Below are 25,948 nucleotides of genomic sequence, written 5' to 3'. Positions count from 1 at the left end.
CTGTAGGCTAGTCTGTGGGGGCATTTTCTTGGTTAATGGTTGATGAAAACCCAGTTCACGGTGGTTGGTACCACTTGTGGGCAGATGGTCTTGGGTAGTATAAACTGACCAAGTCATAGGGAGCAAGCCAGTAAACAGCATTCCTCCTTGGCTTCCAAGTTCCTGCTTGAATTCCTGTCCTGATTGCCCCCTAAACTGGGCCATCTACTTAGCTGTAATGAACTCTTTTCTCCTGAAGGTTTTTTTTTTGTTGCTTTTTGTTTTAATGTTATAGTGTTTTATTATACTAGAAAACAAACTAAGATATATACCAGAGAACTGTAAAATAAGTTTATAATTTATTATGTGTTTATTTACATACCTATTTTATATGCCTTTGTGTATTGATAAACAGGCCTTTTAATGGGATATAACAAAGTATTTTATATGCTCAAAATTAATATGTACTTATATAATACACACAGTAAAAGTAGAAGACACAGAATTAGGAATTTTTTATTTTTTTATTTTTTGCCATTGAACAAAAGCTCTGTGGAATTAAACCTTGTACTTTTCCTTATTTATTAACTACTTTACGATGCCAGGTTAGCAGCATTGGCAAATTTGTACTGTTTTGTAGCCATCACTATCCATCTCTAGAACTCTGTGCTGTTGTGCACTAACTCTTCCCATCCTTCCCCTCAAGGCCCTGGTCACCATCATTCCACTGCCTGGCACCGTGGATTTGACAGCTCCAGGAGCCTTGTGTATAGTAGTTACTATGACTTGTTTGTTTTTGTCTTTTTCTTTTCGAGACAGGGTATATGTATCCTGGATTAAGCCTAGATGCTCAAGAGGATGGAATTAATTGAAGTAACAAAGTGTTTTCAATGTTAAATATAAAGGTGAGGGATTTATTACCAGTTTTAGAAAGACACTTAAACATGACGCTGACATCAACTTCACTTTGTTGAGGTCCCTCCTATGGATGGCAGGTCACAAAGGCAGGACATACTTGGGGTCACAGATGTTATCACAGTGGCCACATGTGGGCTCACACAGCAGAGGGGCAAGTAACTCAAACAATAATAGGTCCAGCCTATATTGTTTGCTACCAGGGTCCGTGGAAGAGTCTACCCACCAGCTGAGGATTCTAATCTGAGGGATATTCAGTGAATCTAAGCACACTGAGTTCTTTAGTCCATTTACTTTAGTCTTCTATGACGATTTTTATCTGTACAGTTTCTTTTCTGTTCTCTCACTTAGCTCCTCTCAGTCCCTCCTGCTCTCAGTCCCTTCTGCTGTTCTCATCATTCTCCCTAGTTCTTTCCATCTCTGTCCTCATCTTTATTCTTCTCCATCAATTCTCCCAGTGCTCTCCGAGAACCAGTCTATATACCCACACAGTAATTCTTTGGTAAAGCAATGCTAGGCTTGAAGTTTTCAGGGTCACAGAGAGAGGTGATAAGGATCCATACATAAAGCAATTAATTGTCAGCTTCCAATTACAACCCAAAAGGGGAGTGACTAAAGGGGAGTTCTCTGGTAGGTCAACTAAAGACTAAGATCAATTGGGGAATTTATGTGCTTGAACTATAATCTAGAAATGGCTAGGTAAAATGTTAGGGGTCAGTAAGTCACAAGAAAGTAAACTGTCTTTGGCACCACTTTTCCTGCTCGTCCTGGCTGCAGCTGCTTTCTGATAGGGAGGGGGACATATGTTAGGTGGCTAAGCAACCTCTGTCAGAGCGTTTAGTATTTGGTTAGTAAAAGCACTTTCACTCAGAGTAGTTGCTGAGGAGAAAATTGAGGAATAGCACCTGGCTGAGGAGGAATTAAACCCTAATTTGCACAAGAAAGAAGCTTGGCACCTATTGCCTGTCTGGCCTTATAGGAAATTTCCTTGGGTCAGTGGGAAGTAACTGCCTTAACTCAGTAACTAACAAATGGCTAAATCATCATCCCAGGATGGTGAGCAGTAAATCTCTTAAGTTAGGGTCTTGTGTAAATAACCCAGGGTGAAGGTAAGGGGTTGAGGATTTAATTGTTAGTGGTCCTTTTCTCTGTCTGTGAGATGAGCTAATGTTGATCTATATGCAGTTTGTCCTTGGAAAAAGGTATCTTTGCTGAAATACTTTTGTCTGGAGAATGGTCCTGGCCAGATAGATATATGTTAATGAAAAATAAACTCAGCTGGGGACAGTTGTCCAATTACCCCAAATGTATAGGGAAAGTTGCACCCAAGATTGAGATGCAATCGTGAGATTACATGTACACATAACATGGAGAAGCACGGTAAATGGGGAGAATCATGGCTGTTATTACACAAGAAGTTTACAACAAGAGACAGTCAGTTCATTCAAAAGGCAGTAATCCCATAATGCCTTGTGTGATGGTTTCCTCTAACAGAACCCTTAGTTCTGAGAGGTTGACCTTCTGAGCACTAGTTGTCACCTGATGTATATTGTCATGGATTTTCGCTACCAGCGGCTCTCAATAGGCAAGAGTCGGGGACAGTGTTCTCAGGGATCTAACATCCCCACCAGGCCCACCTCTGAAAAGTTTCACTTCTCACACTTGCTACGCTGGGGACAAGGTTTACATTCCCTAGGCCACACTCCAGTGATGCCCGTACCACAGCATCCTCACTGCTAAACATTAAGGGATGTTTATGCTCTTTTACATTGACATATTGTTCACAATGTCCCCTATTTGAAGAAAAAATGCACTTTAAAGGTTAGGTTGAAAACATACACATAAAGGTTGAAAATATACACATACATACTTGAAAATTCCAGTCTGTTGAACCTGTAGTTTTTGTTTTGTGAGACAATGTCTCATTATGTAGCCCAAGCTGGCCTCGAACTGTTCTCTTGACTCTGCTGTGCTGGGGTTATAGATGTGTACCACTAATGACATCTGGCTTTGGCCTTGTGGTTTTAATAACAAAAAATACTGATTGATGGGCCTGTCAGAAGTCTACCTGGGAATTTCCATCTCACAGGTCCATGGTGAAAGAGGATGATTTATCTAGGACAGAGGCTTCAGTTTCTAAATGAACGGAGGCTGTTGCACAAAGAACCAATTCAGGCCATAGCAGCTGAGAACAGTGTAACAGAACAGTGTAACTTGCCTCAGGGCTTTCTGGGGCAGGGCTGGCCCAGGCAGGTGACAAGCTACTGTCCCTCTTGTCCACTCTTCACTTTATTCCCCAGAGCAAGTACAAGTTCCTGCTTAAAACAGACTCATGGATTGGGTTGGATAGTGTTATGAATTATGCACACATGGGGAACCCCCAGCTGACCAGGTCAGGGCATCCCACTCATGAGGGAAAACTTGCTGGCATGCTGGGCAGATGCACGCCACATGGGCATGGCGGCAGTGGTGGCCAGTAATTCACAACCCAGATGCTGCATCCACATGGAGAGTTTATTATAATGGAGAGATGAAGAGAAAGATAGGGAAGAGGGAAAGGAGAGAGAGAGAGAGAGAGAGAGAGAGAGAGAGAGAGAGAGAGGTCAAGGGGTGGACACCTCATGGAGGAAAAGGTGGAAAAGAGAGGAAGGGATGAAGTTTTTCTTTAAAAAGAGGCTTTTACATCAGGACTCAGGACGGCACAAAGGGGTGGGATTTCAAGGGACAGATCAGAATATTAACAGATAGAAGAATCTAGATGTTAGCTTACAGATGAGCTTTTCATTCATGCAAAATACTCTGAGTATAAAGCACACAGAATAGGTTTCTCCGTTTGAGCATCTACGTATGTGGTAGGGCCATGTCTCTAGTAGCTGGACCAGATGTGCAGGTCCTCAAAATGGCGTCCTCCACATACCTACAATGGCTCACAGTGTCTTCTCATTAGTCATCTTACTATTTAGGCCAATGGTCCTCAACCTGTGGGTCGTGACCCACTGAGGGGGATTGATTTTTCACAGGGGTCACACATCAGATAGATATCCTGTATATCAGATACATTACAATTCATAACAGTAGCAAAATAACAGTTATTAAGTGGCAACAAAAATAATTTTATGGTTAGGGGTCACCACAACATGAGGAAATGTGTTAAAGGGTCGAGGTATTAGGAAGGTTGAGAACCACTGACCTAACTTTTGGTGAACTCTGAGGAGCAATGTTCTCACAGAGACTGGATTTTGACTGTCATGGAAGTTTTATTAGGCTTTTATTTGTTTGGGACACATGCGATTTGACTTGGTGGGTGGGGAGCTGAGTTGTGCCAGTGAGAAAGGCCAGGGGTAGCGGATGAGTTTAGAGAAGGTAGCCGAGAAACACTGAAAAAACACCGTAGTTCAGTGGAAGCAGAGGCTGTGGTGACCAGCTCCTGAAGCAGCTCCTGGAACAACCTGCCCTAGGAAGCCATACCTGTTCTCTTTCTAATCGCTTATGTTCAATAGGCTCATGGGGCTCTCTTTGTCCTGACCTGGCCTTATTTTCTGGTTTCATCTCCTTGCTTACACCCTGAACATTTGATTTCTCCAAGCCAAGATGCTTCTTAGTCTTTATTTGTGCTCTTTTCATAGCTCTGGGGTCCTTAGTGTCTTACAAGTTCATTTTTAACTCCCTCCATGCTAAAATGCTCAGCTTTTAGGTCTCAGGCTCACAGGGGAAGACACCTAATTGTTCCTGACAAATAGTTGCCACCCTCAGAAGGTGCTGGTTCAGTACCCTGGCTCACAACTCAGTATGCTCTACCCTCTGGTGACTGCACACCTCTGCCAGCAAGTTATATTCAGCTAGGGGTTGTGGGACCCAAGCAGTAGCTTGGCTGCACTGCTGTCATGACAGACTTAATAGAAACAGCTAAAAAGTAGGCCTGGGTTTCGGGTTACTGGTAGGTAGCACCCAGATGCAGGAAAAGCCATAAACTGACACCACCCAGGGAGGGCCAGTATCTAAGGGACATTCCAACTATTAGATAAGATAGGTGGCTGAGCCCAGCACACACCTATTCCCTTTTTGCCAAGACACTCCTAGACAAATGTCAGCCAATCAGGATCCTGAACCTTGGAAATTACCTCATCCCTAACCTCTACTATGATTAAAAACCCTACCTGCCCAGGTTCGGTGCTTTCGGCTCTCACTGCTGTGTTGGACAGATGGAGAATCCAAGCTTGAGCTTGAAATAAAGGATCTTTGCTTTTACACACAGATTCGGACTCCTTAGTGGTCTTTGGGGGATTCTGTGACTTGGGCATAACAGGAATAGTGTATGTTATCATGCAATATGCATGACACACAGCAAATACTCAAATACTTCAGAAAAGGTAGAACTTAATATGCAGCATGAGGAACTCAGGTTATGTTAACAGTGATTTTCAAGTGACCATAAACTGTAAACATCAGATTCCTGGGGGAAAATTGAGTATCTGGTGCAGTTAAAAGGTCCTCAAAGTTTGTAGCTGCTCAGGACAGTTTGGTAACACTGGACATTTGTGTGACTATTTGACTTTGAGGACATCAGCCAATCTGAGTACCAAAACAAGGTCCCTTTATCCATCTCTATGAAGTGGTGCTGAGTAATACTTTTCCAAGACCTGAAACAAAATGATAAGAATTTGGATAAGTTAAAAGAGAACTCTCAGCTAATACTTAATTACTACTGTAAATTCACTATTTTACTAAGGGTTTACTTTTACTCTGATCCTATGCTCCTCTCATGGTTTTGCATGAATGTACAGTGATGAGAAGCTAGCCTTAAATCTTGTTCTTAATGGGCCATACTAGTAGGAGGACGGGAGACAGTGGTACTGGGGGTGATTTGAACTGTGGGGTCAGCTCAAGAGGTTTGAGAGAAGAATATTAATGTGACCTGGAGATAATTCTTGTGATATTTTGGTGAAGAACATGGCTGCTTTCTACCCTTTTTTTTTTCTTCTTTCTTTTTTCTTTCTTTTTTTTTTTTTTTTTTTTTTTTTTTTTTGAGACAGGGTTTCTCTGTAGCTTTGGAGGCTGTCCTGGAACTTGCTTTGTAGACCAGGCTGGCCTCAAACTCACAGAGATCCACCTGCCTCTGCCTCCCGAGTGCTGCGATTACAGGCGTGCACCACCGCCTGGCTCTACCCTTGTCTTAAAGTATCTAACAGGATAAACAGAAGAGTCACAGATTAACAGCTTTGGCAGAGGACAGTTCCAAACAACTTATAATTGACTATGCTGTGTGGCTATTAGTGGCCAGTCTTATGCAGATCTATAATGAAAAAGAGCAAGCTGAGCAAGGAAAAATACAAAATGTACAATTGGAAGAGAAAAAGAGCACCAGGGAGTGTAAACAGACTGAAGAAAAGCCTGATGCCAAGTGGAATAAAGGGAGTGGTGACCTCAGAGCAAGACCCCACCCAGCTAAGCTTCTAACTTTTGAAAAGGAATTAAAGAAAAGTGAAAAGGAATTAAAAAGCATAGGGCCAGGTGTGTTGGTACACATCTTCAATCCCAGCACTCAGAAGGCAGGGCTGGCAGAGTTCAAGGCCAGCAACAGAAACCCTAACTAAAACAGATATCATCTTGGAAGAAGAGGCTATCAAGACAATGAACCTAATGGCAACTTAATCTTGGAATACTGTCATCTAGGGTGGTGAGAAATAACTTCCTATTCTTTATATTTACCATTTCGGGTATTTTGTTATAGCAACACAGCTAAGACAGAGCGCGTGCCCTCATGCATGCATATACCTGTGTGTGTGAGAGAGACAATGGGCATTTTTCTTTTGTGATTTTTTGAGACAGGGGTTCTCTGTGTAGCCCTGGCTGTCCTGGAACTCACTCTGTAGGCCAGGCTAGCCTTGAACTCAGAGATCTGCCTAGCTCTGCCTCCTGAGTGCTGGGATTAGAGGTGTGTGTCAACAGGCATTTTTCAGAAGGAGAAATAAATGAAATGGCTTCAAACTTCATCCACATTAAGAAAAATGCATATTTAAGACTAGAGATACCCATCAGACTGGCCAAAGTTTAAGTCTGGTAGTACTGATATTGGTAACAATAGGAAATAATGGGAATCCAAACACTCTGGGGTTGAGAGAATGAGATAGCACCAACTGAAGATGAAGACATGAGTCTTTCCAGGACCCTGGAATTCTTGTATTCATGCCCTAGAGAAGTATACAGGCAAAGAAAACATGCAGAACAGCCCCACTGTACATTGTAGGCCCCACATGGAAACAACTCCAAGCCTACAGCTGGATGGATAAGCAGTGGCAAAGCCATACCAGCAGGACAATATCAGTAAGAGATGACACTTTGATCCTTTGAAAAATCAAGATAAAAAGGGCTGGAAAGATGGCTAGTGGTTAACAGTACTTGCTGCTTTTCCAGAAGACCTGAGTTTTGTTCCCAGCACTTATATGGTGATTTACAACCATCTATAACTCCAGTTCCAGGGGATCCAATGCCTTCTTCTAGCTTCTGCATGCACCAGGTACGCATGTGGTACCCAGACATACATAGACATAGCACCCATACATATACAACAAAACAAAAACCCCTTGAGCCCTATAGCCCAGTGTGGTGATGCATGCCTGTTATCCCAGCACCCAGGAGGGTGAGGCAGAATTGCTCAATGTGTGGCATTGAGAGCAACATGCCAGTGAGAGCTTCCATAGCAAGACCCTGTTCTAAAAATCAATCATTTGAATCCTACTTTATGGTATGTTGGGATGTCAGTGGCTCCAACGGCAGCAGTTCACAGGATCAAGAGCCAAGAGTAGTCTTCTGATTTCTTGCCCAGGCTATTCTCTGTCTCCTGACTCCGTGATCATAAAAGCACAAATATGTGCTAGATGACAGTTTGGTGATGGAGAAACTAGGCAGGTCAGTTTTGTCAGTGTGCTTCTACAACCTATGTGGACTGCCTTAGATTGCCCTTCATAAAGACCTGACTCCTAGGTCATGTCTGTTCCAGATGCTATTAGATTCAATAACTATAACTCCTACTGTACCATCAGAGTGAAGACTAGGCAGCACTTACCTGGGTGGGGACAAGGACTCAGACTGAGCAGGTCACCAGGATAAAGGAGATGGCAGTGGTCATCTCAACATCTCAAGAACCCTCACAAGTCATATGAAAGTACACTTAGCCTTGCACCATCACTCACATGTCTCCAGGGAAGGGTCATTATCTGCTTATTCCATGAAATGTACCACAAAGGTCTTGCTTTGTACAACAGTTGTAATGGGACCAGGGTGCACAGATGTGCTTAGAACCCTTACTGTAATATTTTGAACCTTATGAGTTCAAGTGGAGAAATGAGCTGCCTTAGTGCAATGTCCTACTTCCCTGGCCTTGTCCATGAAGAGATTACATGACCAACCTCCTTAGTACTTGTGCAACATCATGCCTTCAGAGTTCCATAGATGCTATAGGGCTCTTCCTGCAGAGGTCCCAGCTAGAAAGCTGAGGTTCCACCACAAGCAATGTCAGGAAGAGGCTAAATGGGCAGCGAGTCCTTCAGTTCACCTATGTGCTGCTTTCTTGACAAATGAAGAATGCATTGTTGCCCAGTTGTGAAGGCCAGAAATCACACAGACAACAGGCAGATAAGTCTAGGAGATCAATAGCAAGTGTGCAAGAGAAACAGGATAATTTTATTATCAGGTTTTGCTTAAAATAAAGGTACAATAGAATCACTACAGTTCAGCATGATTAGACATGATTTATAGCTTGAATATCCTTTAAGAAACAAATGACAACAGAAATGAACCAGCACAAACTACAAAACTACTAGAAGAAAGGGAAGGCATTTCTCATAAAATATGTGCTATAGCTAAACTTCCTTAAAAACTACTTTCCAACCACTAAGTGCCTTCACCAAGTCACTGATCAATGCTTCCTAAATTTAGAAACTGATGATCAAGTGGACCAAAACACATAATGCTTAATCTTGTTTTTCTAGCTATAAAAGAACAGTATTTCAAGAAAATAAAATATTTTCTAAGCACAGTTTTCTGAAAACTTCAAAGACCTTTTCTGGCTCAGTACCTGACTTGAAATGTTCAAATGTTTATATTGCACACAAAACAAACTAGAGCAGCAAATTATGTGCATGAGAAGCTGATGAGAAATAAGATTGGAAATCCCCTTAAACTGTGTCCCATTTACATGATTTAAATATATAGTTTTCTATATCTTTAGTATAAGTAAAAAGGTTAATTTCTGAACAGCACAGAAATACAAATGTGTTTAGAGTTTTACAAAATATACCCAACCCCTTAGACATGCACAACCTTTTAATTTTGGAGTGTTATACCATACAAGGAAGCCAGTTTCTTCTTCATAATGTAAGCAGGAAGTCATTTTTATGAAGTTATTTTATATGAAAAAATAAAGATGAACATTCCTTTTCTTTGTCTCTCTCTCTGAAAAAAGTTTGTGAAATATTGGAAATTATGGAAAAGCAATTCCAAAGCAATGAAGTCAGAAGACTTGGAATGAGAAATTCCTAGCAACACATTATGCTGTAAGGAATGATGGTCATCTTCAAGTGATTCAGGCAGTATTCTGTCATAGTTAAAGGCTACCAAGAGATGGCATGGAAAGCCATGAATGCTGGGCCATTTTTCATGACAGAACCAGAGTGTGCAAATGTTGCCACTTCAAGAATCCCAAGTGATGCCCCAATACACTAACAGGCTGGTGTAAAGCCAGCAGCTTCTGTCCTAGCAGGCCTCTCTGTAGAGGCTGCAGCAGACATTTGCCTGTGGATACAGATCTGGATGCTGGCCTGCAGACTTTCAAACTTATCAACATGGGAGGGAGAGGGGCCACTGGCTGTTCACACCTACAAAACTTTCTCCTATGGAATATAGTGCTTCAATAAAACCTGCTTACCAGGAAAAGAATGTTACAGCTTCACTTAGAAATGTAAATAGCTGATTACAATTCTAACTTCTTGCTAAAGAATTTATACCTGCAGTAGGTTAAATACTGATGTCAAAATACTCTCATTCAGACTTTAAGTGCCCTGTTCTCCAGCCACATAATACCTCATTTTTGTTTCCTTAATTTGTTTTCTCCTTGTATTTCAAAGGAAAGCTATTCTACAAAATCGTAACTGCTTAGTACAGAACCCGGAAAGCAAAAGGGTTGAGGAAGTCTGTCCTGTGCTCAAGAAAGCCACTGCTGCTCAAGAAAGACCCTGCTATTTCTGAATTCAAAAGAGGAGAATTGCTTTCAGGCTTGGGAGCTAGTGAATCACAGATGGGGATGCACAATTCATATTGGTTATGAATCAAATATACATATAAAATTGCTCTTCACCTCTGTTACATGCAGTGTCAGAATTTCTACTCATCCAGTCCACAGACTCACAGCTTTACTTCTCTCCCTTATCAATGTCACTGTCATCATGCTAGGAATGTAATGGGCTTCCTCAAAACCACCTAGACAGCAGTGCAGCTGCCGCCAATGTCTGTATCTTGTGAACCTGAAAAATGTTGGTTGACTTTTGCTCCCTCAGGTCTAGTTATAACCACTCAGTTCTTAGACACTAAAACATCGTTGATCACTGGAGAAAGTGTGGGCTCCAACAGTCACACTTCTGCTGGCCAGAGTCAGAGGCCTGGTGTGGGTTCCAGGGCTACCGTGCCAGTGTTTGGAGACTACTCATCAGTTAGACTCTCTCACTGGTGCATAAAACAGTGTGCAGGCTCCCTGGTTAGGGCTGTATCTCCTGTTCTCCATGACACTGGCTGCAGCAGTGCCCCAGCCAACAACAAAATGGCCCATGGCCCTTGAAAAGTTAATGTTTCCCTGAACCTGAAGGAAGTAGGCATATGGTCTTTTGACAATTTTAAGATGTTTTACATTTCAAGAAAAGTTATTTTATGCTGAAAGCCAGTTAAGTGACCATTTTAAGATTTAAGTTTTAATTTACATTAAGAGAAGATTCAATTAAAATATATACTTAAGCCTGGCAGAGTGGTAAGCTCCTATAACTGCAGTTATTTGGGAGACAGAGGCAGGAGGATGGAATTTAGAGACCTGCGTAGGAAGACTGTGAGATCCTATGTAGGGGGACCCACACATGTACTCAAATGGGGAATGTGATACAAAAGCAGCATTAAATTTCATTTAACTTTTTCCCTCAAATATATTCCAAGGTGAGTATTGTGTTGCTTTTGTTTACATGACAGCAGGCATTTACCCAGTCATACAAACCTTGTGCAAACTAAAGAATGAATCATTATCTTAGTGGCTAACCAGGTTAAGGGCTCCTGGCAATGTCAACTACCACAGGTACACGGTCATGCTGCAGCCACATGAATGACATCTACAAATCCCAACAGTCTCAGCACAACACCAATTTAAAGTGCCTTTCAGTTTTGTGTGGCTTTACTTCTCTTTTCAAATATTCCCTGGCAGAAGCAAATTAACAGTATTCTCCCATTAATCAATTTATTGTTACTGGATTCTCTCAAGTTGTTATGCTCAATTGGGAGTAGTTTGTATTTTGTGGTTTTGTATTTTGTGTGAAATCCAAATTGCAAGTTTTAGAGATATCAGATTATGCCCTACGTTGTTTTCATAGTCTTTAGGGTATCTCATAAGGGATAAATGAAATAAAATCAGTGTCCTAAATTAGGCCCCTTATTTTTCCCAATGCTTGTTAAATAGTATGTAGATGTAATGGCTATTCCACAAGTCTTTTGTTACTAAAAAGGCAGACTGTTCCCTATAAGGAGTCCCTGAAAACACCCACTAAGGATCCCTTGAAAAGCAAATGACAGTTATAAACGACAAATACATGAACTCCAGCTGTGTACAAATCATGAGGTTGGCCAATTCACGCCTGTGGTAACATGAAACCAGCTGGACTTTACGAAACAAGTGACTCATGGCATGGCTCATTCTCTTGCTTCTTACATTCTATCATTTGAGGTGTGTGTGTGTATAAGCATGGGCATGACACACTGCCCACACAGAGGTCAGAGGACAATTTTCAAGAGTTGGTTCTTGCCTTCCACCTTGTTTTGAGGCAGGGTCTCTCTTGTTTCTGCCAATTCACTACACACTTCAGGCTAGCTGGCTTGTGAGCTTCCAGAAGATTCTCCTGACTCTGCCTCCCGTGTCACTGTAGAAACATTGGGATTATAGATGAGGCTTTTTATGTGGGTTCCAGGGATTTGAACTCAGGTTGTCAGGCTTGCACATTACTCACTAAATCCTTCCCTTGGCCCACTTTCTTGGTTTTCTAAATGTGAGCTAAGCTGTAGTTTATAAACCTTTATTGGGGGGTTGGGGATTTAGCTCAGTGGTAGAGCGCTTGCCTAGCAAGCGCAAGGCCCTGGGTTCGGTCCTCAGCTCCGGCAAAAAAAAAAAAAAACCAACAAAAAAACAAAAACAAAAAAACCCTTTATCGGTCACTTGGTTTTTCTCTGAAGGTGGTAGAACTGACTAAAGGAGGACTTTCAGTCAGGGAAGTAGGAAAGCCCAGTTTTGAAAGGCTCAACGCAGAGTAAGACTAAGAGAAGGCCTGCAGATCTGCCCAGAGCCAGTGGACAAGCATTCACAAGAAGAAACAAGGCACACATTTTCAGGTAACAAAGTGCTGATCATGACTGAAACATAGCCAGGCAGTGGTGGCACACGCCTTTAATCCTAGCACTTGTGAGGCAGACGCAGGTGGATCTCGGTGAGTTCAAGGCCAGCCTGGTCTACCAAGTGAGATCCAGGACAGCCAGGATAGTTACACAGAGAAACACTGTCTCAAAAACAAAAACAAAAAAAAAAACAACTGAACAAAACCCCTGCCACATAACTGGAGCTGATCATGTCAGCATGTAGGTCACTGAAACACTGTCCTGCAGACATGTGCCAACCCTTCAGTGCTGCTGAGCCACCACTGCTTTCCCTGCACGGTCACTGCTAGCAGGAGGGAAGCAGAGTAGTGGATCTTTGCTACCTCACATCAACTTTGTCAGAAAGAAATTCATGTGAAATGACATCTTATTCTCAGAGTTCCCCTCCCCTCGTGAAGAAATGAGCTGGTAAATGTACTGAGTGGGTAGAGGGCCCTCCTTGCCCCACCCCCACAAAAGTTCACCCTAGAACTCAGCAAACTAATAATAGGCTGGAATGCATAGTCCTTACACTTTACAAGTACATTTTAGGGCTAACTTCAGAGAAAGTAAAATAGTAATATAACTTAATTTTAGTCAATATAAATTACAATGACCATCTAAATATTTAAACAGCAAATAGAACAAAATATACGTATGTAAAAATTCTAAGTAAACAAATGTACAATCTCAGAACTTAAAATTCACTAGAAGGTTCACTGTGTACATTAATTAGGCTCAGAATGAAGTCAGAGTAGTCAATTTAACCCCAACCTGGAAAGCTATTCCTTCTATGGTTGTGATTTCATCTGCTCAGCATCCTGCAACATTCACTTAGACAGAGTGCAACCATCCATGTAAACAGTTCATCATCTTGGTCCCTGGGTCTGGACCTGTAGATAGAGGAGACCCTGGGGGCCGCAGATGGGGGAGCATTACACCTTGGAGAACAAAGCGGCTTCTGCGCAGGACTCAGGGCTTCCCGCTGGGTGGCTCAGGTAGACTCTGAGGGCTGGAGGTGGTGAAGGTGGAGAGCCATGAAGACATAGCTGTCTTCGCACTGGAGAAGGCTCCTCCCACTGACTGGCCTGTGTGAAAAGAAAACCACAGGAAAAATAGATGAACTTCATAAAAAGGTTGAATTTTTTTGCATGATGGGAATAGAACTTAGGGGATCCTCTAATACTGAACCATACCTCCAGCCTATACTTAATATTTTGTTAAGAGACAAAGTCCAATAAACATGAGTAAAGTTAACTCAATGAAACACAGTAAAATGATGTAGTTATTGAAATACCACTTAAATTTTTAGTTTAAAATAATCTCTTTCCATTGGAATGTCTTAAAGAAAACCAAGTAATTTCTTAATAGGAGCCACACTAGGCACTTTGTAGGGGTTAATAACACAATTTTATAGCCACAGCACTAGTAACTCTGACTGTGAATCAGAATTATCTGGAGAGCTTAAAAAGCCAAACATGGGGCTGAGAGAAGCCTCAGGAGTTAAGATCATTTACTGTTCTTCCAGAGGACCCACGTTCACTTCCTAACACCCATATCAGGGAACTCACAACTGCCTTTAATTCCAGCTCCCAGGGATCCAATGCTTCTGTCCCCTATGGGTGCATACACAAGACCTGTACACACTCATATACATGCAGAAAGACAGACACACACACACACACACACACACACACACACACACAGAGTTACATGTTCTCTGTACCTTAAATGTGGAGTAACCACTTACTTATACTGGAAGAATAGTAATATACTAGAAGAGAATCTAAACTACTCCATTAAACAAAGAAATACAGAGCCTTGTAGGCCTCACATCTTTGTTGTCATAAAGAATATTCTGTTCAAAGCTGTTGTGAATGTGAAATTAGTGGAGGCACTGCTATTAGAGAAGGGGTGTAGAAGAAACTTCTGTTGCAATTTAATTAGCAGCAGCAACACTGAAAACTAACTGCAGCTGCCCTCCTGATCTGCGGCTTCAGTTTCTGCTTTTGAGTTCCCTGCCATCTGAATCTTTGGACAATAATATTCAGGTGGATAAATGTCCAGTGGAGATTTTAGAGAGAAATCACTTGTAAATTTGAAATTTCAGTCTGCTCTAAGTGGTGATGGTCCATCACACTCTCCAGCTCTGTCCCTGTTCATATCTCCTTTTGTCTTATGTACACATGTGCAGCCTCCTGCCTACTAGTCACCTGGTAACCACCTTGGTGCACTGGTTGGTTTTTATCAACTCGACACAAACCTAGACATGTCTGGAAAGAGGAATTAATTAATTAATCAATTAATTAATTATTTTTTGTTTTTCAAGACAGGGTTTTCTGTGTAGGACTGGCTGTCCTGGAACCATCTCTGTAGACCAGGCTGGCCTCAAACTCATAGCAATCTACCTTCCTCTGTCTCTCAAGTGGTGGGATTAAAGATGTGTATCACCACTACCTGAAAGAGAGATTTTTTTTTTTTTGGAGCTGAGGATCAAACCCAAGGCCAGCAAGCGCTCTACCACTGCGCTAAATTCCCTATCCCGAAAGAGGGATTCTTAAATGAGAAAATGCTCCTAACGGATTGGCCTATAGGCAAATTTGAAGGGCATTTTCTTGATTAATGATTGGTGTAGGAGGGCCCAGCTCACTGTGGGTAGTACCACTCCTGGGAAGTGGTCCTGATGGTATAAGAAAGCAGGCTGAGCAAGGCATGGAGCAAGCTTCATGGCCCTTGCTTCAGTTCCTATCTTGGCTTCTCTCAATGAACTGTGTCCCAGGACATGTAAGTCAAACAAACCCCTTCCTCCCCAAGTTGCTTTTGGTCATGACTAGTATGTCAATAGAACCCTAACTAAGATACCTGGTATCACAGTGTATATGTTCCAGTAACCCTAAGGGCAAGAGCAGTGGAGCTGGCAATTTGAACGTCAAAGAGCTTTAAGGTGATTTCTTTATATGAAAAGAGAATGTACTTGAGTGACAGAATATATTCATATAACTTTTACTAAAATACACAGTTATAACTATCTCATCCTATTATTGCTGCTAATTTTTGACTTAGCTAATTTACATGCTAATGTTTTATCACAGGTTGTATGTGTAAAGGAAAAATATGGCATGTCCATAGTTTTGAATATTCTCTGAAATTACAATGAAGCTACATTTTTTTCATTAAAAATAAGTGTTGTGGAATATTATTTTAACTAGGCAAAGATGTGTCATATTTGTTTATGCTGTAGAATACTACTTTAGTTATGTGACAATGTGTTACATTTGTTTCTGCTGCCTTTGTCAACAAGGTAAAGATGTGTGACATTTGTTTAATTATGTTAAAATGTGTTGCTGTTTCACCTTGCCTGCCTAAGGCACCTGACTGGTCTAATAAAAGGCTGAATGGCCAATAGCTAGGCATGAGAGGGATAGGTGGGGCTGGTGGGCAGAGAGAATAAGTAGGAGGAGAGATCTAGGCTCAAGGGAGAAAAATGAGAGAAGAGATCAAGGGAGAAAGAGAGGGACACACCCAGGGCCAGAAGCCAGGCGGCCAGCCACAATAAGCAGTCAAAGTAGGACATACAGACAGACAGAAAGAAAGGGGCAGAGAGAGAGAGAGAGAGAGAGAGAGAGAGAGAGAGAGAGAGAGAGAGGCAAAACAGAGATGAAGAGAAACAGGTTAAGTTATAAGAGACAACAAGAAACAAACCTAAGATAAGGCCAAGCATTTAGAATAATAACAAGTCCCCATATTGGTTTGGGAGCTGGTTGGTGGCTTAAAAAAAGCCACTAAGAGGCATTCTCATACTGGGGCTTTTAAGTTGTGTTCAATAAAGGTTAGCTAACAATTATTTCTATTGTGTTAAACATAAACTATCCCTACAGGCTCATATGTTTGAATGCTTTGTCCCTGGCATGGTGGAGCTGTTTTAGGAGGTTATAAGACTTTGGACCTATTGGGTGGGCCTTTTAAATTGTATCTGTTTCCAGTTCCAGCTCCAGCTCTGTTTCCTGATCCACATGCTCACACTGTTATGAATTCCATCATGACTTTGCCAACCAGATGAATGTATGTACCCTTCAAAACCATAAGCCAAAGCAAACTTCTCCCTTGAGTTGCTTCTGTTTGGTATGGTCAAAGTAAAAAAAAACCAACAACCAAACAACAGAAACAAACACAAAGAAACAAAATTTACGTTATTTCTTCTGTAAATGTCTAATAGAATTTCAAAGAGAAGCTTGTTCTCTCAGCACCTGGGATGCTGAGTCAGGAGAATCCAGAGTTTGAGGCTAACCTAGCCTACAAAGTGAGACCCTGTTTTCAGAAGCAAAAGGAAGGAGGGAGCCGAGTAAGAGAAGAGAGAAAGAGAGGGAGAGGGGAGGAGGGAGAAAGGAAGGAGGAGGGAGAGAAAACTAGATGTGGATTAAATTAGAAACCTTGCACCATGTTTTAATTTTTCAACAGATCCAGAGTTATTTTGATTTTTAAATCTATTAGTTTATGTCTTTTGAAGACTCTGTCCATCTATGTTGTCAGGTCTGTTGACATGAAATTATTCCCAAGCTTCCGCTGTCCTCTCCATTCCTGGAGTCTACAGTCGTGTCCCCGCTTTAGTGTCCCTTTACCTGTCCACTTGGAAAACAGAAATTCCTTCCTTATTTCTAAGACTGAAAATTTAAAAAGCCCCTTTGTATTATATGATTCACAAATCTCTATAACTTGATTTTAATGAACAACACACTGAAGACAGAAAGGAGATACATATGATAGCAGCACCTACTGAGGGTGTGCCTTACCAACAGCTTTTCCTGTTTGTACCACATTCCGGCTGGTTGTGACCATGACACTGCCAATTTTTTTGCCACGTTCGCTGTTCTGAACAGAACTGAGAAAAGTAATACAATTTTAAAAATCTCAAACATTTGAGAACACCTCAAAACAAGCCACTCTATTATCATCCCAAATCAGTATTGGAAAATAAAAAGCAAAATTATTATTAGTAAATTTCAGAATGTTCTAAAAGAGCACAGAAAAGAGCTAAGAGGTGAGAATATGAAGATGTATGGTTAAATCTCGACAGACATAGTTTGCTGAGAGCATATCATCAAAATAAGAATGGTAAGTTTGTTATTTTTTCATACTATTGTGTATGGACAGAGTGTTTCATTTTGAAATACATGCTGTTGAACAACAGAATGTCATACTCATTGGGTTACTGTTTTAAACAATCCAAGCAGATAAACAAAATCCCAACTGGCAATGAAACACATGGCATATAACTCAAAATAATTTCCTCTTACTTTCTGTAAGTACTCACTGTGAGAATCTGAGTTTCATGTCTGACACGGAGTACTGGCCTTGAAAAGGATGGCTGTAAAACAAAGCTTAAGTTTAGATGATGAGTACATCATCAATAAAGCTGCAAAGAGCAGTCACAAGAACTGTTAGGAAGCATTTTGGAAGACACAAGTGGACACAGTGCTCTGAAACTGACAGTGGGGCCCCATGCATCATTCCTAATATGAGCTCTACAAGAAGTCACTCAATAGTTTTGAGCTCTATCTTCTTTTCTTGTGCAACAGATGAATGTAGTTAGAGGGGGACATGTGTGCTGGGGAATGGAGGTGCTAACACTACCCCAACATAGTGGTAACAACACCTCACTTCATCTGGGGTGGGGCTCAAGTATCAACCCAACTTAAAAACACACCAGGAATCAGGTGAGTAACTGACTTATTATTTTAAGGTGTGTTACTTTTGCTAATGTTGCATTTGTTTGACTCTGTGTTACTGTGCCTGTCTAAAACATCTGATGGTCTAATAAAGAACTGAACAGCCAATAGCGAGGCAGGAGAAAGGATAGGCGGGGCTGGTAGGCAGACAGTATATATAGAAGGGGAGATCTAGGAATGAGAAGAGATCTAGGAGCCAGAGGAGGAGGAGGACTCCAGGGGCTAGCCACTCAGCTACACAGCAAGCCACAGAGTAAGAGTAAGATTTATAGAAGTAAGAGAACAGGAAAAGTCCAGAGGCAAAAGGTAGATGGGGTAATTTAAGTTAAGGAAAGCTAGCTAGAAACTAAGCTAAGCTAAGGCTGAGCATTCATAATTAAGAATAACCCTCTGTGTGTGATTTATTTGGGAGCTGGATGGCAGCCCCCCCCCCCCCCCACAAAAAGACTAAAACCAACCAACAACAGACTTAGGCCAGTCATGACTGTACCTTGATCCTGGTCACCCTGTAAATATATGTCATTGGCCATGAAAAGATTGCTGCTCAATCAGCAAAATCTGTAGTTTATTATAAAATCAACTCAAAAGGCAGAACTTAAAATGGCATGGTAGTTTTGTATGAAAATACATTATTCTTACTTATTTCTGCCACAACTAAGGAAAAACAGTTTATTAAAACTAAAACCAAACGAATACTTGATTTAAGCAGTTAAGCCTGGAAAAGAGAGGTCAATAAACAACTCTTGTCTTATACCCAGGCCCCTCTGTCCAGTGCAATGAAGAAAGTAAAATTCACAGCTACTTACAAAATGCTATATAGTTTTTTCAAATGACAGCAAGGTGTTGTGGGTCAAAGTAAGCTTCAGAACAGGTCTTCCTTTTATAGATTACAGGACTAATCTAACAAATCACATAAACATGCTGTGGTTGTAGCTGGTATATCACTTGCCTAACATGTTCAAGCCCTGAGTTCAATACCAAACACGGCAAAATCACAAAAGCATCCCCAATCAGACTTTTTTCCTGTTCTCAGAAAGGCTTGATTTCAGGAGTGGGATGTGTCTAATGCTCCATAATTTAGAAGATTTCTCTTTAGGAGCTGAAAAAAGTGTCACAGATCTCAAAAAAAAAAAAAGGTAATTAGTCTGGAATGTTTCAAGTTATACTTCCTGATAATTAATGAAGAACATCATTTCTTAATTTTAATCTGGTGAAAAATGTTTAAAATCTACTTACTATCATGATTACTACCCTAACAGGCCTCTTTGTACTCCATCTTCTCCCCTTTTTGTTTTAAAAATATAAAAACATCTTTTTTTGTTGTTTTCTATATGTAGTTTTATCATAATATTTATTTTTTGAAATTAAAATACAATTACATTGTTTACTTTCTTTCTTTTCCTCCCTCAATCCTTCCAATGTAACCTGCCTTACTCTCTCAAATTCATGGCCTCTATATCTTTAATTGTTACAGATACATACATTCATACATATACATATGCACACATGCAGACACACACAAACTTACTCTGCATAATGTTAATTGTATGTATATGATTTCAGGGCTGACAACAATCTGGAGGCTCTTCCCTGGGGAGACTTCTGCTTTTTCTGTTCTCAGCATTCCTTAGCTCTCTGTAGTTCTTGGTCTGGGTTTGAAGACTCATGCTATTTCTCCCCTTTGTGTTAGCATGTCTACTGGTGTCATCCTTGTTTTCTTTTGTGTTTAAGAACACATAAACACATTTGCTATGTAGCCCAGCTTACAACTCTCCCACCTTAGCCTCTTCTGTGTGGGACTGCAAGCACGTGCTAGCAGGCATGACTATACTCCAGTCTGCTTTTCTCTCCCATAAGCTCAGTTTCTTTATACATTTTGTCTGGGTACCATTTTATAATCCATTAAAGCCCAGTCTAGCTAAGCCTCTGTACTAGCATTAAGATCTGCAGAGTTGGTTCAGGTTAAGAGCATCAGATGCAATGATTGAGATGGTTCACACACTGGGCAGCTGACAATTAGGGTGGCTCACCTTGTAAGTAGAGCCACCTCAACTGTCCCTGGCAAACCAGCTCACATTTCCATCTACACACCTCAGAACATAGACTGTAGCTAGCAAGGCAGATTACTTTGAACTCTCAGTTCTTTCATTTAATGGCACTAAAATATTGTCTGCTTTTCAAGTTTTTAATATATTCAGATGACAATATAGGTTTTGCTACAGCCAAAAAATTCACCAAAGTTAGGGTTAAACCTATTATTCATTTTGAGAGATAATATAAAGACGATAGGCGTGTCCATCAAAATGTTCTGAAACTACCTCCCTATTAAGATGCATCTAGAAGTTTAATCTGTACATTGGAAAGTGTGTGTGTGTGTGTGTGTGTGTGTGTGTGTGTGTGTGTGTGTGTGTGTTTATCCTTTCTAGCATCCATTAAGTCACATTTCCACTTTAGCTAACAACAATAAACTGTAGCCCCCAAAGAATACAAAGTTGATTTTGTCCATTTCTCACCAGGAAATAAAGTTCAAAATACAATGAAAAAAGCCAATGAAATGCTTGTGTCATTAAAAATAGTATTTCAGATAGGAGTGGTAAATCCAAGCACTGGAAAGGCAGAGGCAAGTGGCTCTAAGTTTGAGGCCAGCCTGGTCTACACAGTGAGTTCCAGGTTAGGCAGGGGCTACATAGTGAGACTGTCTCAATAACAGAAAGACTTTCTTTATAAAGCAACCATTTTCCATCCCATCAATCTAGAGGATGTGCTTACTTTGGGTTTATCTCTGAAAGTGCTGGGTGCTTATTGCTGTTCCACACCCTGTAGTTGTGAGTATTCTTCCATGCAGCAACAAAAGTTGTTCCATAGTCTGATAACATCTTTTCATTATCTGCCAAGAAAATGGTTGAAAGAAGTTGAGCTGGACCACAACCATCTGGGCATGAAGATTAATAACCATAACGGTTGAAAGCATAGTTTCAAGTTCCATGTTCACATTGTGGGGACAAAGCCTACAGGTATCAGCAAACTTGGGTGTAGTTCCAGAAATCCTGTTAAGAAGCTATGTAGCCTTTGGTAAGTCACTTAAATCACTCAGAACTTCATTTTCTTAACAGGAAAATAAGAGACTGAGCCAAACATTTCCCATGGCTCTCTACAACACCAAAATGTTTTCATGTTTTTTTTTTTTTTTTTTTTTTTTTTTTTTTTTTTTTTACTATTATAAGGATCACACTGCTTATTAAACAAAAACTACAGATTTGACATTGGGCAGACCTACTGGTATAAGCACATGGTGGGGCAGTTAGAATCTCCTCACAAATGTCTAAAGAGTTAAGAACAAGCAAGTAAACTGTTTCTTTACCCACGTTTTCTTTGTTTGGACCTTGACTATTTGGTGCTTCATTCTTGAGTATCCAAGCATTGTACTGTTAAAAATACTTAACACAGGATTTTCACATTAATGCTAAATAGCTCTTGTCTTTTTTGATACCATGGGGGTAGTGTCAATGCAGAGAATTTCTTCTGTGTGTAGGGACAGAAAAGGTCTGGAGAACTGATCCAAGTAGCTATTGCCTCACACTTATCACACAGGCAAGCTGGTTTGCTATTTTGTTTTTGAGACAAGGTCTTGCTATGTACTCAGGCTGGCTTCAAACTCTTATGACCCTTCTGATCTCAGCTCTCTTCTGTCCAGGCAGGTGGTATCTGAGGCATGTGCCACCATATTTTGGCTATGTTGTTTGCTCTGAAGGTGAAATCCAAATAGCTTTTGTTGCTAGGAAAGGACTAGGAGACACACGGTTCTATCTACAGCATAAAGTTATGTTTCTACACGATATTCCTACAGTTCATTCTCCTTTCCTGACCATGCTTGAGAATCAACTTGAAACAAACAGCCGAAGCCTCTCAACCAGTTGTACGAGCCATTTATGCCTCCCCCATCAACTCCCATTCTATCTTCTGTAAAATTAGAATGCCTGGGATTATTGTTAAGGTAAAAATTACTAGATATATAAAATGAGCTGGGTGGTAGTGGTGCATGCCTTTAATCACAGCACTTGGGAGGCAGAGGCAGATGGATCTCTGAGTTTTGAGGCTAGCCTGGTATACAGAGTGAGTTTCAGGACAGTCAGGGCTACATAGACAAACCTTAAAAAAAAAAAAAAAAAAAAAATTCTAGCTATAAAGTGTTCAGAATAGACCTTGCATTTTTTTTTAAGTTGATTATTTATGAGGCCAAAAACCTGGTGGCTATCTGGGCTTCTTTTTTTGATTAGTAAGTAAATCTGGGTTATAAGATTTAATTTTGATGCCTCTGCTGCTATAGTTGTAAAGGTGACAGACATTTAAAAATATCCAACTGATAAATAAGGACTTGATCATTAGTTTTTCTTTATAATGAAGATCAATTTCTGAAACTTGGATTTAAAATTACCCTGGCAGGTGGGAGTAACAGTAATGATTTAAAAACCCTGATGACAGGGATTTAGCTCAGTGGTAGAGCGCTTGCCTAGCAAGCGCAAGGCCCTGGGTTCGATCCTCATCTCCGCATACAAAAACAACAACAACAACAACAACAACAAAAACAACCAACCAAACAAAAAAACCCTGATGACACAACAATGCAAACAATCTTCATGACACGGTGGACATGCACATTCATAGAATATTACAAGAAAGTAAATTGTATGCTGCATATATCTCATTGTTATTTTAAAAAATTAATGTAATTTTTCAGTACCGACAACTGCAAAATAGCCTGAAATCTACTTTTGCTGTAAGTCTACAAATATTTGCCAGAGTTGCAAAATAAAAAGCTCATTGCAAAGCTCCACTTCTAGTTCATATTATTTTCTAAGTAGAATGAAGTAGTTTTTTTTTTTTTTTTCCAGAAATGTATGTTTACCTGACCCATTTTAAATGTTTCACAGGAAAAATAGTATTTTTTTTAGAATGGGATAAAACTTTGAAGGCTTAATCACTCAGAATATGATTTGCAGTAATTCCTTTAAAACTATTTCTTCAGATAATTTGAAAATCTGTAAGCACACTATAAACAACTGCCAAATACTGACATTTTCTGATACAAAATCATCAGCAGCCAAGTTGAAGTGAAAGCAATCAGTATGTCTTAACACATGTTGATGTTTCTATCATAAAGGAAAGTAGTGGTCAGAAAATACGCTCTAATAGACTCACTTTTGTAAAGACTACCATAAACATAAGACCAAAGTCCAAAGCATATGTAAAAACAAGGTTTGGTAGGAAAAAGTACTGAATGTCAGAGTTGTTATGTCTGTGCGTACCAAGTGATCCTCTACAGCTCCTTTCTCGTGCACCTCGAAACATCCGTACATATCAGAACAGGGAGATTTCCAGGAAGAAATGCGGCTGTACGCTTCTTACCTAACTGCAGTGTAGCGGCCAGCAGGGCATGGATGTAGACTGCAAACTGGGCCCGGATCCACTCGTCACCTCCCTCCCAGCCTGTGCCATCCAGGAAGACATCATCCCTGTTCTCAGTCACATGCCTTACTAGGTAATCTGCGAACCTTAGGTCTGCAGTGGTTGGGTTGAGCAGCTTCCTAAGTTCTGGATCGTGGATCTGGATCAGTGCTTCTTCCACCTACAAGAGTACCCAGGTACAAGTCAGAGCTGAACACTCACACAGATAATCACCCCACATCTTACAAAGTAAACACTGGGGACTGGAGTTTGAAATAAAATATACGAGTAACAGTATTCTCAAAGATGAGTCTAAGAAAGAGGCAGGTTTTTACACTGAAGTTTCTATTTATTTTCTCTATTTTTATAAAAAATGCCATTTTTATTTTTAGAAAATATCGGTAGAAGAGGAGAGCTGACTCAGTGTTAAGAGCACTTGCTGCTCTTGGAGAGGACCTGGGTTTGTTTTACTGCATCTACATGGTTGCTTATATCCACGGGTAATTCCAGTTCTGGGGGATCTGGCACCCTTTTCTGACCTCCCCGGTCACCAGGTATGTACACGGCTCACACATATATGTTATGGCTTTGAACTATAAGATAATTCATGCTTTTTAAAATCTTTGGTAGTGTAAATATGTGGGGAAATATAGATACATACACAATGAAATTTGCCCTTATATTAACACAGAAAACAAGCTTAGTTATAAGTCCTTTAAATTTTTCCATTTTGAGGGCATGAATACTTCAGAATATTTTAAATACTTCTTTTTTAAATTATATTAATTTATATTAATTATATTAATGTATTTGTACATTTTATGTACAAAAAACCTAATTTGCAAGGCTTCATTTTATCCGTTAGCTGCTGGTGATTAAGGATCCCAGGCACACTTAGCAACTGCTGTGCCAGCACACTCACCTCCTCCAAAGGTTAGTTTCAGAGTGAAATAATAAAGCATCTGTCAAAGCACTTCTCAACGTTAAAGCACTCTGTGGCGCTCTCCCCTGCACTCTCCAATACAATGTACATTCCTCCTCGCTTCAAATTTGGGATAAGAATGGAATCTTGAATCTTGGATATTTCATCTGTTATATTTCAACCATTTTCCCATGAAGTATGAACTTCCTCTCAGTAATTATAAAAACCTTAGTGCAGTTAAAAATCCCAACATTTTAAAATTGTGAAATTAAATGAATAATTTAAAAAAATTTAAATATAGCTGGGCAGTGGTGGCACACACCTTTAATCGCAGCATTTGAGGCAGAGCCAGGTGGATCTCTGTAAGTTCGAGGCCAGCCTGGTCTACAGAGCAAGTTCCAGGACAGGCTCAAAAACTACACAGAGAAACCCTGTCTTGAAAAACAAAAATAAACAAAAACAAAACTTTAAATATATTGATAAGGTATCAAATACCTACTCTGAAATTCCTTAACATCAGGAATCTATTAAGCAGGATATGTGTTTAAATTATTTTGAAAAAATCCACATTTTAATAAGGCATTGAGACCATGATAGGTCTGGATTACTCAAGCTGGAATCCTTGCTCAAGCATTTACCAGTTGTTTGATAATGGAAAACAAACCAAAAATATATAATTACAACCACTGGAATACAGCCACACCAGTGTCTTGATTAGTGCTGTTACGATAGCTTCATTTAGGAAAGGAGAAGTGAAGTGGGGCAGGCCAAGTCCACACACTAGACATGAACGTACTTCCACAATGGCATCACTGAGGTGCTTCTGTTGCCGAAAAAGGATGTTAGTAGCTCCAGCCACAAATCCCCGAACGGTGACGTCAGAGAGAAGGTGATGCTGCTGCAGTGCCATGTAAGGCAAACACAGATAGCCCTGTGGGTTACAAGAGCAGCAGAAAATAACAGAAGAGTAAACAAAACAGCCCCTTCTCCTTTTCAAGCTAAAAGCAGAAGGGCAAAGAGTAAAAGAAATGTCCAATCTTCCCTGCCTGTCTAGTTTACCTAAGATAATATTCACAGAGGAATGTCTTGCCTTGACTGCAGTAAGTCCAGTTACTGGTTTATTTGCTTCACAAATTGTCAAACCTCTCTGCAAGGCTGTCTTATCTGATCACTTTATTTTTAATTTAAATAAAGTCTGACTTTTTTTTTTTTTTTAATTTAGGGAATTAAAAGCATGCCATCCACTGAAAGGCATGTTATCTAATAGGAAGCAGTTAAGGATTTTATTTAAAACCTGCATCTGTAC

The 25,948-nt window shown here is 40.4% G+C and overlaps 1 protein-coding gene across 2 annotated transcripts in view; it reads right to left on the bottom strand.

Moving 5' to 3' along the window:
- Positions 1-12,680: 12,680 nt before the first annotated feature.
- Avl9 (AVL9 cell migration associated) overlaps positions 12,681-25,948 on the bottom strand; it is a 45,414-nt gene continuing 32,146 nt past the window's right edge. For both annotated transcript variants that reach the window (XM_036182314.1, XM_036182313.1), the window contains 6 exons: positions 25,439-25,573; positions 23,682-23,901; positions 21,045-21,162; positions 17,861-17,914; positions 17,340-17,428; positions 12,681-13,637 (listed from right to left, as the gene is read on the bottom strand). In XM_036182314.1, coding sequence (XP_036038207.1) covers positions 13,522-13,637; positions 17,340-17,428; positions 17,861-17,914; positions 21,045-21,162; positions 23,682-23,901; positions 25,439-25,573 — 732 coding nt within the window. In that variant the 3' untranslated portion in view covers positions 12,681-13,521. The remainder of the gene's footprint in view (positions 13,638-17,339; positions 17,429-17,860; positions 17,915-21,044; positions 21,163-23,681; positions 23,902-25,438; positions 25,574-25,948) is intronic.

The sequence above is a fragment of the Onychomys torridus genome, chromosome 3 (genome assembly GCF_903995425.1).
Source record: "Onychomys torridus chromosome 3, mOncTor1.1, whole genome shotgun sequence".
Taxonomy (NCBI): domain Eukaryota; kingdom Metazoa; phylum Chordata; class Mammalia; order Rodentia; family Cricetidae; genus Onychomys; species Onychomys torridus.
The sequence above is the reverse complement of the archived record's forward strand: the minus strand, read 5'-3'. Positions and strand labels throughout refer to the sequence as shown.